The sequence below is a fragment of the Hydra vulgaris genome, chromosome 12, assembly GCF_038396675.1.
Source record: "Hydra vulgaris chromosome 12, alternate assembly HydraT2T_AEP".
Lineage (NCBI taxonomy): Eukaryota > Metazoa > Cnidaria > Hydrozoa > Anthoathecata > Hydridae > Hydra > Hydra vulgaris.
Window position 1 is genome coordinate 27,975,334 of NC_088931.1, and position 21,536 is coordinate 27,996,869.

At 28.0% G+C, this 21,536-nt stretch overlaps 1 protein-coding gene across 1 annotated transcript; it reads right to left on the reverse strand.

Annotated features, from left to right (window-relative positions):
* Positions 1-476: 476 nt before the first annotated feature.
* Positions 477-19,760, reverse strand: LOC124807855 (interaptin). The gene is made up of 4 exons (XM_065812799.1): positions 19,283-19,760; positions 16,489-16,584; positions 2,077-2,819; positions 477-886 (listed from the first exon to the last, which is right to left on the reverse strand). Exons 1-4 carry the CDS (start codon positions 19,458-19,460, stop codon positions 692-694), a joined length of 1,212 nt encoding a protein of 403 aa, XP_065668871.1. The 5' UTR covers positions 19,461-19,760; the 3' UTR covers positions 477-691.
* Between the last annotated feature and the right edge of the window lie 1,776 nt (positions 19,761-21,536).

Sequence of the window (21,536 nt, forward strand, 5' to 3'; positions counted from 1 at the left end):
TGAAATTTAAATGTTTTCTAAAGTTTTTGAGTGCGAAAAAAAAATAAAGTACCAGAAAGTAAATTGTGCGCCGCAATGGTATCTTTTTTGTATGGTTAAATCAAAGTGAAAAAAAAAAGAATGAAAAATTAGGCATTTCTTATGGAAGAATTTAAGATCAAGAGCGCAGATTATTTCAATAGTTTCAATATTTTGATTATTTCAGGGTATATATTTTCTGGTGGGTGGGGTGGGTGGGATGCATACCCCAATCCCCCCCCTGGATCCGTCACTACTTTGACCTATTATGCAAAATAAGCTCAAAATGAAACATGGCAGTTCTCGTTAGTCAAAAATTTTACGTGAGAAAAAATGAAACATGACAGTTCTCTTTAGACAAAAATTTTATGTGAAAAAAAATAAAACATGACAGTTCCTTTAGTCAAAAATTTTATGTGAGAAAAAATCTCTAACGCTTGTAATAAATAAAATTCGTATTTTTAAGAAAAACTGTAAACTAATAGCAGTTAAATAAATAATTATATAATTAATTACAATAACTTTAAAATAAGAATAAATGATTTAAAAAGAAAAAAATAAAAACAATTGTACAACATAAAATTTTCAAAGGCAACTCAAAAAATGGTTTTGAAAAACAATTTGAATTTAAAATTCGATGGTTAAAAAATGTTCAGTTTAATTCCAAATAAAATTATAAAGGATTCATTGCGTCAAATACTTTTTCAATGCTGCAATCATTTCTGATAAGAAGTTGCCTTAACGCTTCATCCTCCATATCAAATCCCATAGCCTCCATTTGATAAAGAGCTTTTTCAAACTTGCCTTCTGGTTGAACATTGTTTAGGAAGAGATCTTTTTCAGCAGCCATGTCACAATTTAATTGCATCTGTAAAACAAAATTTTTCAAAACATGCATTTTTTCAAGGCAAAGTTTATCTAAGAACTATAGTCATCAAAAAAGATTGTTGAAGAAAACAAACTATGTTCTCATATAATCATTACAAGTTGAAAAGTTCCAAATATAACAGAACTCTAACAAAAAGAAAATTGAGTAAAGTGAAAGTGAAAAGTGAAGCATAATATGAAAAGCTTGAAAGTAAGAATAGTTTTACACGGTTTTCTAAAACCACAACATTTGTTTGTACTGTAACATTTGTTTGTACTGTAACATTTGTTTGAACTGTAACATTTATTTGTACTGTAACATTTATTTGTACTCTAACATTTATTTGTAATGTAACATTTGTTTGTAGTGTAACATTTGTTTGTACTGTAACATTTGCTTGTACTGTAACCTTGGTTTATACTGTAACATTTGATTGTATTGTAACATTTGTTTGTAATGTAACATTTGTTTGTACTGTAACATTTGTTTATATTGTGACATTTGCTTGTACAGTAACATTTATATCATTTGTTTGTAATTTTAAAAATATTTTCAATTCTATATCACTACTCCCACAATTTTTTTCTAACAAGTTGAGAGATTAAATTTCTTTATTGCACAGCAATCAAGTTTTATTTCTGTGAAGCAGGTTTAATCATTAAGAGATTGGAGTTGAAGGGCGAAAAAAAGAAACAAACTTTCTTTATGGTAGTATGGTAGTGTGCAGCTATTTTCCAAATTTAATTAAAAAAACAAATAAGTTTGTACAATTATGGTCATCTGTGCTAGGTTGGGTGGGTGGGTTATATTGCTGTTTTAGATCGTTCAAAAGCATAGTTAAAGCTACCTTAAGAAACAAGATAATCTAAACATGACCTTGCATCAGAGATAAAAACACAAATCAAGGTGTAGGAATGATTTAGATTTTTTGATTACTAATCATTTTTTTGTTTAATTAATAAACAAACTTTTGTATTATTAAACACATTATAAAGCTGTTCTAAAAAACTAAAAACATTATAAAGCAGTTCTTAAAACAAACACATTATAAAGCAATTCTCAAAAGCAAAAGACATTATAAAGCAGTTCTTAAAAGCAAAAGACATTATAAAGCAGTTCTTAAAAAACAAAAACATTATGCAATTCTTAAAAATAAACTATAAATTAAACAACAAAACAACATGTTTTACTTGTGAATCTCTGCATTTAGGATATTTTCCACATTCAGTATTTTGTCCATATTCATCATTTCTTATACATTTAGCAGCTTGTACACATTCAGTATAGTGGTCAAAATTAGTATTTTGTCCATATTCTGCATTTTGTTCACATTCTGCATCTCCTCTATAAGGAGACTCTGTTGAAAAAGAGTTATCATTGTACTCCGCTTTTGTTTCAAGACCCAACTGATCTATTAATGGATTAATGTTATCAATATTTTTATCTTGAATATTATTATCTGTTAATTGTTGAAAGAATGTTTGAACATTCTTTATTGCAAACTGAATATCAAAATATTTTGAAAATTCTATCAATGAACCTTTGATGTCATCAATGCTACAAAATTTTATATTTTTAACTTCATGTTGTAGTTTTTCAAATGTGTTTTTAGAGGAAGATACAAGAACAGAAGGGTGAAAGCCAAACAAATCTGTAAATTTTTCAATCATTTGATTACTTAAATCTTGTTCTAAGCTACTTGCATTCTCCCTTTCGTAGAGTACTTCTTCATTTTTTAATTGCTCTTCTCTTCTACTTGCATTATTCCTTTTGTAAAGTGCTTCTTCATTTTTTAATTGCTCTTCTCTTCTACTTGCATTCTCCCTTTCGTAGAGTGCTTCCTTATTTTTTAATTGCTCTTCATTTGCTCCTTGTTTAAAAATTTCACAATGATATTGATCACGATTATTCTCAATGTCCAAATATTGAGTCTCTGAAATATATATATATATATATATATATATATATATATATATATATATATATATATATATATATATATATATATATATATATATATATATATATATATATATATATATATATATATATATATATATGTATATACATAAATTTTAATTAAAAAAACCTTATCCTTATCTTTAACCTCAAAAAAAAAAATTTCATCAGTCCGCTAAATGTGTTAAAAATAAAACAAGATTTAAAATAAATTTTATAAAACTATGTATTACCTAAGTACCAGGAAATACTATGTATTACCTGGTACCTAGGTTACCTATGTTAACCTAGATACCAGGAATTAAAGTTTGCAATTATTTAAGATAAAATATTGTTACTGAGAGTTTTGTGTGTGCATTCTCAACTATCAAGCAAGTAGTGAAAATTACTAATTTTGCTTTGCTTATTTTGCCAACAAAATTAAATTTTTACTAATTATCTGAATTACTAATTTTACTAAGTTTTTAATAATTTCCTGATAACTATGAAAACATATAAAACTTGGAGTAACAATACTATATTATAAATACTAGACATTAACAATATTACTAATATTGTTTGTCCAATCAAAATCTTTTTACACACAGACACCCACGCATATATATGTATGTAAAAATGCACACATGCAGATGTGCAACATTAGCTTTATGTCCAGTTGCTCTTCATTTGTGTATACATCTGTTTAACTATATCTTGTTTATCAGTTTATTCACATTTGATAAATTTTAAGCTTAAGTTTATCAGAGGAAAACCAAATAACAAGAAGCAAAAAATTTTAATTGACAACCTAATTATCATGGAGATAATAACTATAGTTTTTTTTTTTAAACATCTCTGCTTCCAACAAGGCTGCAAGTAACCACTAATTAGAGTTGGAAGTTACTGGAAGAGAAAAGATGAAGATTGTAGAGCAAGATAACGATTGACAGACAACTTAAAGGATTGCAAACTATATGAATTAGGAAAGCAAGATGAAGGAAGTGAATTCCAAAGAGTTGATGTTTGAGGAAAAAAACTAGATGAATAAGAGTTTTTGCAACCTTATCAGATGCTAATTTTGCAACTGATTTGATAAATGGTTTCCAAGAAAGATCGGAAGTAAGAGTTAATCCTAGAAGATGAAGGGTAGATGACTCATCGAGTACATTACCATTCGTAAAAATAGGAAGATCTAAATTATTGCGATAACGATTGGCTGAAAAAAATTGAGTTTTATCTGAATTAAAGTTTACTAGCCACTGTGAGCTCCATGCTGTAGCAGAAGTGAGATACTTTTCAAGCTCAAATGCCCCTTCCAAGCAATCAAAGAGCTTCTTATCACAACAAGAACAAATGGTAGTATCATCAACGAACAATGCCACCTTAGATGTGAGAATATCTGGGAGACTGTTAATGTAAATTAAAAAGAGTATAGGACCAAGGATTGAACCTTGAGGAACCCCTGAAGTTACAGAATAAGAAGAAGAGTGCTGTCCATTGAGGACAACATTTATACTACAATTGGAAAGGAAAGATTAAATAATCTTACAAATGTTACTAAATACACCGTAAGAAGAAAGCTTATGGAGAAGACCAGCATGCCAAACTTTATCAAAAGCTTTAGAAATGTCAAGAGCAATGGCCTTAACCTCTCCACCTTTATCTAATGCACGATAAAACCTATAGGTTATTACTGTTAGCAAATCAGCTGTAGAACGAGAAGATCAAAATCCATATTGATGATCAGAAAGTAAGTTATTAGATTTAAGATAAGAGATTAAGCGCTTGTTAATTAAAGACTCAAAAATCTTGCTTATGATAGGAAGAAGACTAGTGGGACGGTAGTTAGGCGAATCAGATTGCTCTCCAGAATTTTTGAAAATAGGGATAACAGACCCTGCTTTCTAGCAGGTTGGAAAGTAAGACTCTGATAAGCACTTGTTGAATAGTTATGAAAGTATAGACGACAGCTCTGGAGAACACTTCTGCAAGACTATAACAGTTATATTGTGCAAACCACAAGCTGTAGAAGAGTTTAAGCAGGAAATCACTTTAGATACAGAAGCTGGAGTGATACGAATGTCCAGCAATGGATCAACCTGTTTGACAGCTATATCAGGTAGAACGCAACTAGTGGAATTCCACTAGATGCAAGGTCAAGCCTCACTTTTCTCCATGGTTTTCCTCACAATGTGAGGAAAACCATGGAGAAAAGTGAGGCTTGACCTTGAATTGTCTAGAGGCAATAAAAGATTCCATGCCAGCTTGAAGCCACGAAGTTATGTAAGAAGCACATTTGTCAACAGGAAGACAAAAGATTTCTACCCAAGGGCCATCACGAAGGAAATCACGGAAAGAGTCCCAGTCAGCTTTAAGGTAGTTGTAAGAGGTGCAATGATAGGGGGATTCAGATGATGAAGAAGAATGAGATAATAGTTTTAGTACAGAAATACACTAGTATAACAAGAAATCTAAATGGAATGGATCTTTTAGAAAAACATATTAATGGAAAAAATGAAAGCACTAAATATCTTTTAAATATTTTTCAAAATGTACTGTTTATGCTTAAATATAAACTAGTTTCCAAGTTCCAGAACAATTCATAACAATTTTTTCTTTAAATAACCTAAACAAATAGCATAAACAAAAATAACAGAGAGCAACAGGAAACTTTACAATACCATTTAAAACAACAAAATTTTTAAAATTCCATACCATGGCCCCTATTTATATAACAGAGTAATTTCTAATAAAAAAAAATCACTAACAAATTTAAATAATCTAAACTCTCGAATTATTAATTATCAAATCAAACAATTATAAGAAATTAGAAAAAATAATAGGAAAAAAGAAAAAAAGGAAAATTATAAGGAATGGTAAGAAATTTTTTCAAAAAATTCAAAAAAAAAATTTAAAACCCAAAACCAAAATTTACCATAATTTCTTATAATTGATTTTTTGTCAAGAGCAATCAAAAAGTGAAAATTTTTTTGTCAAGACAAGAGTATAAAGTTGAGTCGTCAACAAATAGAGCTACTTTAGATGTTAAATTTTCATGAAGATTGATATTGTAGATAGGAAAAAATACAGGAGCAAATATTTAAAGGTACTACAAGATACCTTGTGGTACCCTTAAAGTTACTTCAAATAAAGAAGAGTGTAGGCCTTCAAGAATAACTTTATTACTGCAGTTAGTAAGAAATAATTATCTCAAAACCTTTATATAAAAAAACTAGTAACAGAGTGAAGACTAATCATAGGATAGTTGTAGAGGTCAAATTGTTTTCTAGAGTTTTTAAAAATTAGAACCACTTATTTAACTCTTTTTAAAAATTAAGTATTATTAAATATTATATAATTAATAAGATTTAATGTTAGACTACTTTAGTTAATGACATTGTTGACATCTGAATATAAGGCACAAGGTTTAGTAAACTGAGAATAACAGAGCTTAACATCAGACAGGACCTTTTTACATTGGCTCCTTGAAATATGTGATGAACCAATAAAAACAAAAACCTCTTGATAAAGGCTTTATTCAACAATAATGTACTAATCTAAAGATATAAGAGTTTAAATATATACATAACACAAATAGTTCAAAAACAATAATATAAACACTAGGAATCACAACAATCTTCCCATCTATATAGAAAAGACAACTAGTTTTATCAGTTTAGTATAAAGTCATCAAATTTTACAGGAACTTTGCAAGTTTTTGTAGAATGTCGCAAAACGTCAGTAGATGACTCATTTATTGGTTTATTTACTTCAACACTTATTTCAAATGTAATTTTTGGCGATGGGTTTTTATTTACATTAAATACTTGGGCAGCTACATTATCATGAGATTTTGGTGATGGGCTTCTATTTACATTAAATACTTTTGCAGTTACATCATCATGAGATTCAATAATTCTATTCTCATTGATATTATAAGACTTTTCTTGTGGGGCAAGATCTTGAAGTGAAACAGTTGATTCTCGTCCATCCGGGTAACGAATATTAGCATATGTTGGGTTTACATCCACTAATTCGACTTTATCAACAAGATTATCGTTTTTGTTTGTTCGCACAAAACGTCTAAGAAAAATGGGACCAGGAGTTAACCATGAGGGTAATAAAGTTCCACATGATGAACGCCGAGGGAAACTGAATAATCTCTCATGGGGTGTACAATTAGTTGCAGTTGATAATAACAAACGGAGTGAGTGAAGGGCATCGGATAGAACAACTTCCCAATTTCTAACATCTAGGTTGTGGGTTTTTAGTGCCAAACAAATATTTCTTTATATCAAACCATTATATCTCTCAACTTGTCCCTTACTGATAGGATGATATGGAGTAGAATTACTTGTTGCAACTCCTTTCTGAGTCAGGTAAGATTTTAGTTCATTAGATATGAATGATGAGCCTCTGTCAGAATGAATATAAGTTGGAAAACCACAAAAAGAGAATATTTGGTCTAAACATTTCACAACGGTTGTTGAACTGATATCTGGACATGGGATAGCAAATGGATACCAAGAATATTCATCAATAACTGTAAATAAATACTTATTTCTAGAATTAAATGGCAATGGTCCTTTAAAATCTAAACTAAGACAATCTATTGGACGTATTCATTTGATTAACTCACTGACATTCGCAGATCGATAAAACTTTGGTTATAATTCTGAACAAATATGGCAGTTAGAGCAAACTTTCTTGACCTCTTCCGTGGAAAAAGGTTAGTTCTTAGATTTAACAAAGTGAAGCATACAAATGACTCCTGGATGACATAAACAGTTATGTATATCGCTTAGGTTTGTTTAAGGTTGAGTTGTGGCACAAAAAGCACGCGTAAGTGCATCAGGGACTACATTATCACTTCCAGGACGATACGATACAGTATAGCTAAACTCTGCTAACTCCATCCTCCAGCACTGAATCTTACTATTTTTTATCTTTGTTTTCTTTCGGTTATCAAACATAAAAGCTACAGAACGCTGATCAGTGATTAACTGGAATTGATTTTGTAACAATAAATGTCGCCATTTTCGAACAGTTTCAATAATAGCTACTGCTTCTTTTTCTACTGCTGGATAGTTAATTTCACTTTTGTTTAATGTCAGAGACATGAAAGCAACTGGATGACCATTTTGATTCAAGGTAGCTGATACAGCTACATCGGATGCATCACATTCAACAACAAAAGGTAAGCTCTCATCAATAGAACTCAAAGTGGCAGAGTGAAGTTCTCTTTTAAGTAATTGAAATGCTCCAAATGCTTCACTATCGATTGGGAAGGATTTAACATTAATTAAAGGGCGAACTTTATTAGCAAAAGAAGGGATCCATTTTGAGTAATAAGAAAACATACCCAAAGTTCGACGAAGTGATAAAACATCAGAAGGAGGAGGTAGTAAATCTAAAAGACGTAATCGTTCAGTATCTGGTTTTATATTGTAATGACTAATGCAATAACCAAGAATATTTATCGAAGGAACTGAAATGACAGATTTTGATTCATTTAATGTTAAGCCCCAACGTTGTGAGGCGCTTTGAAATTGTAGACAATTTTCATCATGATGTACCTGATCATAGCCACCAATGGTTATATTGTCAAGGTATGTAAAAGTATCATGTAACTTTTCTTCTTCGACAAATTTGTCCATAGATCTTTGGAACATAGACACACCATTAGTAAATCCAAATGGAATCTTGCAAAATTGGAACAATTTTCTATTTGCCTCAAATGCTGTATACTTTTTATCTGAATTTTTTATAGGAATTTGATGGTAAGCACTTTTTAAGTCAAAGGTAGAGAATACCTTGTATTTTGCAAGTTCATTTATCATATCATCTATTCTAGGAAGAGGATATGCATCTAATTCGGTGTAAAGGTTAACTGTTTGAGAGTAATCAATGCAGAGTCTTTTTTTGTTTGATTTAGTAAGATCTTTTACAACCACTACTTGGGCTCTCCATGGTGAGAAGTATGGCTCAATTATACCATCTAATAATAGCTGTGATATTTCACTTTCAATAAAATTTTGGTCATCTTTATTAAATCTTCTTGATTTAGTAGCTATTGGCTGCATTTTATCTGAAATACTTGTAAACAAAGAAGGTATTTTTATTTTAGCCTTTTGCAGTGCACATAGGTTATTTTTCCTCGTGATTAAGTCTTTTTTTTCTCCACTAAATGGAAAAATAAGATTTTTGTGTTGCTTTTGGAAGTCATAGCCAAGTATGATATCACTACAAAGATTTTCCAAGATACCAAATCGAACATTATTATACAGTAAACCATTTAGTTCGAGGTTAACTGAACAACAACCCACTAATCCAGACTCCATTGTTGTGAGGGCCATAGAAATTTTTCTTTTACTGGGTAATGTTTTTATTTTATTTATTATTTATTTAGTATTTATTAAGTATCAATAATTTTTTTTGCTTATAAAATTATCTGAACTACAAGAATCAATTAGTGCTGTTAATGATTCATCATTAATTTTGACAACAACAGATGCATGAAAAAGGCTCTCAGGATAACCACTTGAAACAGTACACAAACTTGGTTTATGCACTGCAGCTTTAACACTGTGGGTGTTTTTGATTGGCCGGCCAATACAAACTTTGGAGAAATGTCCTTTTTTTCCACATTTAAAACATGTAACATTTTGAGCTGGACAATTTTTCCGAGCAGAGGTTCGATTAAGTTGGTTGTGAGGTTGATTCCCACAATAAAAATAATTTGTTTGTGGATGAACAGGCATTGCATTGAGTGCTGCTGAAGATTCTTCTGTTAACTTTATAGTAGCAACAATATTTGGACTGGTTGATGATGAGGGGGGTTTCTGTATATAAGACTCAGAGTTCCTCTGAGCAATGTCAAGAGAGCGAGCTTGGTTAAATGCTGATTGTAAATTCAATGTTGAATTTTCAAGAAGGCGTTGGCGAATGTAATTTGAAGTTATTCCAGAAATAAAAGCATTTCTTATTTGTTCCTCTCGATATTGTTCAGCTGAAACATCTTTGTAATTACAGTTTTTGCTAAGTTTGAGTAGTTCCTGAAGTAAGTCTTCAAGAGATTCACCTGATGTTTGATGTCTTATAAGTAATTGATGCCTTGCAAAAATTTCATTAGGGGTTTTTATATATAAGTTTTCTAGTGTTTCAATGATGCTCTCATAGGAATCACACTCTTCAATGTAATCATAAACATTTGATGATACAAAATTAACGATGGAGCAAAATTTATCTGGAGGATCTTCTCCACAACCCTCTATGAAATTCTCAAACATTCGTTTCCGATGCTTCCATTCTTTGGATGCAGTTGGTGAATTATGGTCAAGATCAAGCCTTGTTGGTTTTAAGATCTTTGACATTATATATATATATTATTTATGTTGAATAAATTGTGATGAACCCAATAAAAACAAAAACCTCTTGATAAAGGTTTTATTCAACAATAATGTACTAATCTAAAGATATAAGAGTTTAAAAATATACATAACACAAATAGTTCAAAAACAAAAATATAAACACTAGGAATCACAAAAGAATAACAAAAGGACATTTGTTCTTAAGAGAGATGTTCTTGTAAAAAAGATTAAATAAATGATCAATAAAGCAACTGCTCAAAATGGTGAAAAATATGGAGTAGAATGAGGTTTAATTTAAAATTGAAGAGTAGGAATAAAAGCTTCCAAACTTTTAGTCCAGAAGGAATAAAAGCTTCTGAGATGCACTTTATGCATTTATATTGTGGATATAAACATATATGTTCACTATTTATTTAGATGCTGGCATACAATATCCTTTCATATTTATATAAACTTTAGTATTTATATGGTGTAGTATAAACTTTAGTATTTATATGGTGTAGGAAAGAGAAAATGATGATGATGATTATGATAATGATGATGATAATGATGATAATGATGGTAATGATGATTATGATGATCATGTTGATCATAAAGATGTTTATATATGCATATATATACAAAATATTACATGAATTTTAAATAAAAAATATATATATACTTTAAGATGTATAAATGTTTATGCAGCACCGGTCACAAACTCAACCCTGGCCCCAGCTATATTTTATCAAACCTGGCCCCGGTCAAATATCAACCCCGGTCAGTTACTAATACTTTTACAAAAACTACTTTATGAAACAATGGGGTAAATTAATGTTTATCTAGATATTTTATCAGACCTAAATACATATATCTTTATGATATTTATATATTATTCTAATAGGAAGTGCATAGATACTTTTCTGAATACGTATACATTTAAACTAGTAGTTCTTATCTAGAATCAGTGGCAGATTAAGTCAAGCTGGAGCAGTAAGGGGTAAAGATAACTGGGCGCTCAAAAGATAGATAATAAAATTGAAATAAAACTTTTTACTAATACTTCAACGCTTTAAAATGTAAAAATCATTTTTATTGCAGCTTTATCGATTTCTATATTTTTTATGGTGTCTATATTTTCCTTCAAAAACTCTTTAATTTCAAATATATCAACATCAATGTCACATTTGACCTCTTAGCAAGAGCAAATCCAGCATTTTTTGGTATTTGAGATTGCTAACTTCCAAACATAGAGTAAATTCAAAATATTTATGTTTATACATATGTCAAATCAGGATGCTTAGTAAAGAATTGTGATGATTGAAACCTGGGAACAAAAATGCTGCAAAATTTTTGCTCCCCTTGCCCCAAACATGAGAGCAACTAGTTAATAATTATTTTTTTAAATGTTCTTAACTTTATACTCATGATTAGCTATCTCAAACATCAAAAATTGCTGGATCCGCCCCTGCCTCTTTTATCTTTATTATCTGAAGTTATCTTCTAAAGTAATTACATTTAACATAAAAGAAATTTATTATAAAATTTTGTTTTGTTGTAAAGTCATGACCAACTTTTTTATTTTCTCCATAAAATATTTTCCTCATATGTTGTCTACATGATTTATTATCTTCCAATGTAATTTTTCAATCACATTGGTAGAGAATAAATCACGAGAATAGACAACAAATGAAAAAAATACTTTATGATGAAAATAAAAAAGTTGGTCATGACTTTATTAAATATTTTAAAAACTTCTAGCTCCAATTATGATGATAGGTGTTCATCTATGAAGTGAATTTCTAAAATCTTTCCTTTACATCACCAGTTGATGTAAGATATCTTATCAGAAAAGTTAGTCGATTCACATGCGAAATATCAGGAGAGTCAACAATTAAACTGTAACTAAAAAAGAATGTTATACTTTCCTTATCCTAAATTTCCATAATTATGTACAACTTTAAAAACTCATCATATTCTAAGATCAAATAGTGAAAAAAACAAAACTGTGATCTTAACACAATATCATTCTTGATAATATAAGACCGACCACAAAAATGAACACTTCATTGTTTTTTTAGTAGTTATAAAAAAGTTGCTTAAAAGACTATTCTTTTAAACACTTGTTTTGCTCTTTTTATTTTAATTACATTATTCAGAACTTAAGTAAAGTGTTCATTTGGCCATACACACACATATAAATATATAAATATAAATATATATATATATATTATATATATATATATATATATATATATATATAAATATATATATATATATAAATATAAATATATATATATATATATATATATATACATACATATATATATATATATATATATATATATATATATATATATATATATATATATATATATATATATATATATATATATATATATATATATATATATGTATATAGAACCCTTAGATGTTGTCCGAAAGTTTTTTCCATATTTTGTTGACAAAAAGTAAAAATTAAAATGCAAGACCGGAATTTTTTTTTTTAATAATGATAGACTGCCTGCCCCAACCAAACCCTCAGTCGATGTAGCAGCACTCCCTTGCGGGTCAGGCTATTTGTCAGTCGATGTAGCAGCACTCCCTTGCGAGTCAGGCTATTTGTCAGTCGATGTAGCAGCACTCCCTTGCGAGTCAGGCTATAAGATAGTCGATGTAGCAACACTCCCTTGCGAGTCAGGCTATAAGATAGTCGATGTAGCAACACTCCGCGCATGATTTACAGTAAAAAAAATAAAAACATTTTATTAAAAAAAATAAAAATAAAAACTTTATTTATATTTTTAAAATTTTAAAAAATTTGTTTATATTTTTAAAAACATTCAGAATGTTTTAAAAACATTCTGGTCAATTAAATTTGCGTTTTTGTGGTTTTTTTATATAACAATTAATTTGTAATTAAACTAATGGTTTTGACTTTCGTCCAACACAGAAATGTTGGACGAAAGTCAAAAGTAATTAAAAGTGACGTATGTGTTGGCGTAAGAATCACTTTTTCCCTTCCGCTCTTCCTAAAGCCAACAAACTATAGATCTATATATATATATATATATATATATATATATATATATATATATATATATATATATATATATATATATATATATATATATATATATATATATATATATATATATATATATATATATATATATATATATATATATATATGGGCTATTCTGCAAGAAAAAGGAAAAAAAGAAAGAAAAAAAATTATGAAAACACATACTTAACTTCATAACTTTATTTTTTAACTATTTCAAAATACTTTTTAAGCAAAAAAGTTATTTAAACAAATACCATAAAAGGTTTAAAAGGTGTAAGGGTTGTAAAAACGTGGTCTGTTGTTTATTTACAGTTCTGTTGTGAAGTGTTAAAAATCGTATGATAAAACCATAATTGAGAACATTAATCATGTTATAATGCATTTTTTTAACATACTTTACATGGATTTAAATAATCATATTATAATTTTTTTTTACATCATTGTTTTTTAATATTGGACTTTTTGTTACGACAGCCATAGTTACGACAGTCACAACAACAACAAAAAAACATAAAAATGCTTGTAAAACCTCAAGTAAAAACTGTGAAACTTATCATATAATAATATTAATATATGCTAGATACACACACCAAATGATTTTTTTACCATGTCATTTGCTATATCAAGTCTGACAAAGTTGTTTAGTTCAGAAATGGTAAAAAATTAAAATTTTACAGTGTAACTTTTACTTTAAAATGCCAAAATATCTCCTTAATTTTGATTTATAGCATTTATTTGCCATTTTATAAAGTCTTTCGTTTATAAATTACTATTAAAACGTGTGTAGTATAATACACCTAAATGACCAAAAAGGTTAGGTCCCAGCATTTCTGATCCAAAGCCACATGGTTCAAATCCACTAGCTATACTTTTTTTTTAATAATCTTTTTCAATTTTTTAAAATACAAAAAACAACAATTTTGAAGTTCTATAAATATTATAAACATAACATATATAAAGATATCATATACTATAAGAAACGAGTGGGAGAGAATTTTTAGAAAAGCTTATTTGCAGTTTTATTAGTTCTTTTGTTAATTAGATAGTGTTAAATCTTTTATCAGACAATACGCCTTAGTGATCGAAGTGGTTAGCTTGCAGAGTTTCTGAAGTGCGTTGCTGTGGTTCAAATCCTACCACTTGACCATTACTTTTTTTTTTCTTTTTGGATATTTTAAAATACAAAATAAAACATTTTTGAAATTCTAAATATATTAAACACATAACATATATTAAAATATTATATACAATAACAAATGACAGGGAGTAAATTTTTAAAAAAGCTTAAAACTTCTAAAAATATTGAATCATTGGGAGAAAAAATATGTCATGATAGAGATACTTATATTATTAAATGTGCTCAGGTAACTAGTCCTAATAAGCTCTGAAACTGCTACTCCAGAAGGTGCTGCAATAGCCTTGTTAAGAAGCATTACACTATTTGAATTTTAAGTACGTATTCACGATTTCACTTACGCGTTATGCAAAAACTTTTTTCAATTAGTTGATTTAAATATTAGTTTAGGCGGAAAACATTAAGCTGTAATTATTTGTTGTAAAAAACATTTGTGGAATATTTTTTTTATTAGATAAAAAAAAAAAAATAGATAAATAAACTTTTTTCTAAATATTACTTTCTAAAAACTAAAAAAAATTTATTTATTAAATTTAAATTAAGTTTTTTATTAAATATAAATTTATTTTATTAAATTTAACTAAAATTCTTTTAAAAATTTTAAAACGTTCCATTTTACAATTTTTTTAAAAAGTTGTTATGTTAAAGTAAAAAAAAAAAAATTTAATAAATTTAATTCAAGTCACTTTAAAATGTTCGTATTACATATAACTCACACCTCAGTTTTGAAATTGCTTTTTAACAAAAACTTTTTCTTTGTCATTAATTTTTTGAATTGATCATAGACTGAATGTTGATATAAAATGATTTATGAGTTGTATGCAAAGATTTTGTTAAAGCTAAAATGTTAAAAAAAAGGTTGATAGTTTTTATTTATTTTTTGACCGTTAAAGTGTAAAACTTTACAATTTTTAACGCCTTTTTTTTTTTCTCGAAGATAAGTTCCGGCTTTATGATTTAAAAAAAAAATACTAGTCTGATATTATGTTTGGGTTTTCCTTTTGCCGTTAAATTTTATATAGGAGAATTTCATTATTTTTTATAAAATGAACCAAACTTTTATAACCGAGTAAAAATAACATGATTAAGAAGTAAATACTTTAAAAGCCCAACTTATAACAATTTTTATTTTGTCAAAAGCCAGTTGAACTAAAATGTTTTAGGTAGCGCAAACATTTTTTTATAAAAGGGAAAACCTAATCTAATAGTGTAGTTGTAAAAATTGTTTAAAAAACTCTGCGTACATTTAAATCCCTTTAAAAAAATAACCATAAAACGAATGTTTTAAAGAAAAAAAAATTAGTTTAAATTAGTATTAGATTTTAAAATAAGGAAACTTTTTTTAATTTTTTTAATATTATAAACTATTGTTATAAAAACAATATTGTTATAAAAACAATTATAAATTTTATTTATAATTTTTTTTATAACAATATTGTTTAATTTAAAGATATCTTATTTCAAAGACTTACAACAACTTTTAATGTGGTTTTAAATTTAATTACAATGAGGTATTTTAAAATACGCAACTGACATAATTAAACTTTTAACAATGTAAATATCTTTATTGAGTAAAGTTACATTTATTTGCATTACGCTTTTCCGTTACGCAACAAAATCTCATAACAAGGCCTGCAATAGGATTCAAAAAGGGAAAAAACTATTTCATTAACAGCTTATTGTGCTAATAGTAGACAAATAAAATATAAAAAGCTTTCTAAATGCTCTTGTTTGTACTTCATATTTCAAAATTCCATTTTTGTTCATTTGGTCACTGTTTGCGTGGTCCTCTTTCCAGCTAAAGAACGTCCTCTTCTGGTTCACATTGAAAAACTAAATCCTACTTCGTCAATAAAGAATATTTTGTCCATCAAAATGGTCATGAATTTTTCTGCATAAGTAGCTCTTTATTATTAACCTAATTAAAACTATCAACCCATCTTGCAATAGTAGATTGCTGTTCTAATGGCAAACTATTTTTATATTTTTTAATAATTGAATAGATTGTAGTTTATTTAATTCCAAGAATATTTGAAAAACTTATCAAATAAAACACATTACAGGTTTTTAATAAAATTAATATTTTCAAAACTAGAAATATAAATTAAATTACCTATAACATATAGTTTTAAGCAATTATTTTCTATTGATTGATGAGCCAGCTCCAGTTCATCATCAGTTAATATCAAAATATATCCATCTTTGTTATCTAATAATTCAAAATGAACTATACATATTACACTTTTGTGCTAAAAACAGGTACAACTAACAACAACAAAAACAAATACAACTTAAAACTACAAAAACTTTTGGAAATAATTTTAAAATATATGGATGCTTTAATTCATTATGGAACATGTCCTAGCTTTTAAACATTTTTATGACGTTTATGTTAAGCCCTAGGAATATCTAAGTTTTTTGCAAATAAATATTTTTAAACTTTTGTCTGGTAGTGTACTTCTTATTTTTTTAGGTTATATTTCTCATGATTATAAGTTTTCACTCTATAAAGTACTTTTCTAACTATTTTAAACCCTTGAAAACAAAGAAGAAAATATAAGTGTCAAAAAATTTACAATTAAATTGAAAAAAACTGATTTTATCAAGGTAAAACTAAATGACTTGTGATTACTACATTCTTTGTTTTTCTCCCTTCCAAAAAAATTTTATGCACTGATGAGCAGCTATCAGCAATATATATTGAAACAGAGAGGATGGGAAATGTGACATCAATTTTATTGTTATGCTCTACAACTTAAAGGCTTCCTGCAAACTTTCTGTACTAATATCAAAATCATTCATATCAATAATGAATAAAATACCTGAAACAAAGTGTTATAGATTAAATTTGCTTTGCTTTTTTCTTGCAATACTTTTTAACTATGCCAATAATAAATGAATTTTATACAATCTTTATAATACCAACAGACTAAAGAAAGAAATTAACTTTCATGTTGGATGAGGATTAGGATCATCACGATCACCCTAGTACCCTAGTACCTGGTAACATAATCCAGTACAGCTGACGCCATATCCAACTGCTTTAGGTATAATTTTCTAAGTAAAGTTAACCCTGATTTAAAAAACTCCCCACTAGAACACTTGGCTGAGTAAAAGGTAGAGATAGAGTTTTCCACAAAAAATATTCATTTAGGACAGATTTTAGCTGAATCCAGCTATTGTTCTGTAAAGGGCCTTCTAGGCAAAGACTTTAGGGATAAAAGTCTTGCAACCCTTCTTCATCTAATAAGCTGGGATATATATAAACCTGCATTACACTGTTTCATGCCTGGGATATGCAACTCTTTCTATTACCCCTAAAAAATGTAATCTAAAACTTTTATATAATGGTTCTGTGGCCAACTGGTAGTAAAGTTTTCAAGCTTAACATTTGTAAAATACCGAAGTATTAACTGTGCCATGTTGCGCATTAAAGGTGTCCCTACTAGTGCTTTTGGCATGTGTTGCAGAGGTTACATAAGGAGCTCTTTGTTACAACTTTGGTTTTATTAGCAGGAATGAGAAAACTGCTTAATTACCTAGGGTTTCATGCATTATCCATGATTAAATCAAATTCCCTAATTATTATAAACAACAAAGTAACAAAAAATATTATTTAAAAAAAACCATCATTATCACAAAATGATTTCAATCTATCCATTACAATTATTTTTGTCCTTTGATGTAACTTTTCATTTGTTAAATCTTATCTTTTGCAAAATTTATCAGATCATCTACTATCCTTTGATATATAAAAACTTCAATAGTCACATGCTTAGCAGGGGCATAATTCCCTAATTATTGTTGATTTTATAATTATCTATGTAATTTCGCTTAGCTCCTTTTTACTCAATCACCTTTTTTTCACTTTTTATCATTTTCCTTATCCCTAAGTCTAGACTTTTTTTAAAGTTGTTTCTGATCAAATTTACTAAGATCCTTTTCTTCATCAGTCAGTACAGATTTCTATCCTCATGCTTTATTGCTGGCAAGGTATAAAAACACATTGTTGTCGGACTTGCTCTAGCTGCTTAGCTTGAGCCCCTCTCCCATCATCATAAAGTTCTATTTGTTTCTCTTTTTGACCAATACTATTATTGTTGTTGCTTAAAGTGAGCTATTATCACTTGCTTCATCACCAAAACTCAATCTTATTTGACTCATCATTCACCTGAGTCAAATAATATGCTACACCATTTAATGTATTTGTTCCTTTATGTCCACAAAAATCTTATTTATCTAGTTTTCTTTCTTGAACATTGGTTGCTTAGAAATTCTCTCTCTCTCTCTCTCTCTCTCTCTCTCTCTCTCTCTCTCTCTCTCTCTCTCTCTCTCTCTCTCTCTCTCTCTGCTTCATGTTCTCCAGACTCATTCACAATTCAATGATTTGATTTTGACAAATAAGATTATTATTCATTATCAACATGTAATTACCTAATTTTAATTTAATTAAAATAATCTTAAAATATTTGCTGCATTGTTTGCAGCAAATTTAAGTTTTAGCAAATTAAAGCAAATTTAAGTTAACTTTTTTAAGTTAGTTTTTGTTTGTTGAATGTATTAAAAATACATTCAATAATTATGTTGGAAAATAAATTTTTGGAGGTATCTAACATACTAAAAAATAACTAAAAATAACAAATATTAAACTAAAATAATAAATTATAATTTATTATTTTAGTTTTATATTAAAATAATATGTTGTTATAAGGTGTATTAGTTCTATAACAGAACAATATTTAAAGTTTTTTTATTAAATTAGTTAGTTAATATTAACTAAAATAACTTTTAATATTATTCTGTAACAGAACTAAGACACCTTATAGCAACATATTATTTTAATATAGAGCGTCTATAAAACCAGTTAGAAACAGAAATAAAATCTTATTATTAATTTTATTTCTTACTTTTCCAAAATAAATGAAAATCTTTATTCGATAAATCGCAGAAGATATTACAAATTTTTCCTGTAACGATTTTGTAGCTTTTAGCATCTCCCTTATCAACTGAAAACTTTCGTATTTCTTTTGTCTGTTTATTTTCAGTATAATATACTTTCATTGAAATCACTGAATTTGAAGACATCTTTTAACATGAATTTTACAGTTTAAATTAGTAATGTTTAATAAATTGTACTATTTTATATCTGTAAGCCGCCTTTGCCGAACCAATTTTTTTTTTATTGACATTGAATACTCGTGACTTTTTCATAATAAACATGACGAGATATGGTTTCTTAAAGTACGAAATAAATAATTTCCGATTGAAAAAAAATTGCCAAAATGACTGTGTAATTTACACAGTTAATTTGGCAATTTTTTTTTCAATTATTTATTGTATAATTATTCATGTCATATTTACGTAAATGACAATAACAAAATGATTGTGCATCCAAACTAGACATGCTCCGCTAATCAAAATGTTGCGGTAATCAAGAATTGCGTAGCACAGACACGAAAAAAATATTATTATAAATAATTTAAAAAAAATACTTTGACAACTATTATTATAACTATATTAAAAAAATACTTTTTCAAAAAAGTTGCACATATCGATTACAGAGGCATAGAAAGAATTTTTTGGTATTCAAGATAGGTATTTTCCAGACATGGAGCCAACTCCAAACATTTATATGTTTATATTTACGTCAAATAAGGATGCTTTGCAATAAATTGCGATGATTGGAGCCTGGGAACAAAAGAGCCCAAAAACTTAGCCCCCTCCTGTCTCAAACGAGAGTAATAAGTTAATAAAATATTTTTCGTACTATTCTCAACTAGACTTATATTCATCCAAAAATTTTAAGTTTCATTGTATAATCTCTCAGCGTTCAAAAATTATGACTGTATAAAGTTTGCAACCCCTTCAAACTATGTAAGTTCATAATTATTAAATGTTAAGAGATTTTACTATGAAACTTAAAATTTATCGATGAATATAAGTCTAGTTGAGAACAGTACAAAAAATATTTTATCAACATGTTGCTCTCACGTTTGGGGGAAGGAGAATAAAATTTTGGGGCATTTTTGTTCATAAAGCTCCAACCATCGCAATTTTTTACAAAGCAAGCTTGTTTGACGTAAGTATAAACAAATAAGTATAAATGTTTGGATTTTGCTTCATGTCTGGAGGTTACCTATCTGGAACACCAAAAAATTCTGTCTACGCCCCTGATCGAATAATTTGTTTCAATTAATATCAAAAAGAAGTAACTGGAAAAGAAAAATTTAATCGGAATAGCCTAACAACCAATCTTAACTCAAATAATGAATTTATTACAGAAGAGTCTTTAATTGCAGAATAATTTAATCAGTATTTTGTTAATGTAGGTTCTAACTTAGCATCAAAAATAGAAACCACAGAAGTAAAATTCTAATCCTATTTAAATTCTAATAATACCAATGTAATAGACAATAATGAACTTACGGAAAGAGAACTGTTAGACGCAGCGTTTTTGTTAAAACCTAAAAAATAAGCTTAAGATATGATAATATCAGTAGTCGTGTCCTTATAAAATCAATAAAATATATAATTATTCCACTATGACACATTTTTAATCTATTTTTAAAACAAGACGTTTGTCCTGAAAAAATTAAAATTGCAAAAGTTGTGGCAAATTTTTAAATGTAAACGTTGTAAACAATAGATCGATTTCAATTCTTTCTTGTTTCTCAAAAATACCAGAAAGAATTATGTACAAAAGACTTTATTCTTTTCAAATAAAAATAATACTCTTTACAACAAACAAATCGGATATAAGTCAAGACATTCCACTGACCACGTTATTCATGACATACTTAAAACATTTGATAAAAAAAATATACACTATGAGTTTTCATAGATTTCTCCAAAGCGTTTGACATAGTTGATCATAACATTCTTCTAGCTAAACTATAATATTATAACGTAAAAAACTCAAACATTGCTTGGTTTAAAAGTTACTTAACAAATAGAAAACAATATATCATATGACGAAGGAAAAGCAAAATATATGACAGTCACATTAGTGTTCTTTAAGGATCAATACTCACTCCTCTTTCTCGTTTATATTAACAACTTATCTTATAATCTTTTAATTTATATATTTACCTATTTACTTTATTTTATCTATTTTACTTTTACTTTTTTTAGAAGACAATAGTAATCTTTCACTAAGCCGCT

Coding starts and splice junctions, on each gene's coding strand:
- LOC124807855 (XM_065812799.1), bottom strand. CDS start 19,460: ATGTCTTCAAATTCAGTGATTTCAATGAAAGTATATTATACTGAAAAT. Junction 16,585..19,282: donor TTTTCATTTATTTTGGAAAA/GTAAGAAATAAA, acceptor TTGAATTATTAG/ATAACAAAGATGGATATATT. Junction 887..2,076: donor CTAAATGCAGAGATTCACAA/GTAAAACATGTT, acceptor TTTGTTTTACAG/ATGCAATTAAATTGTGACAT.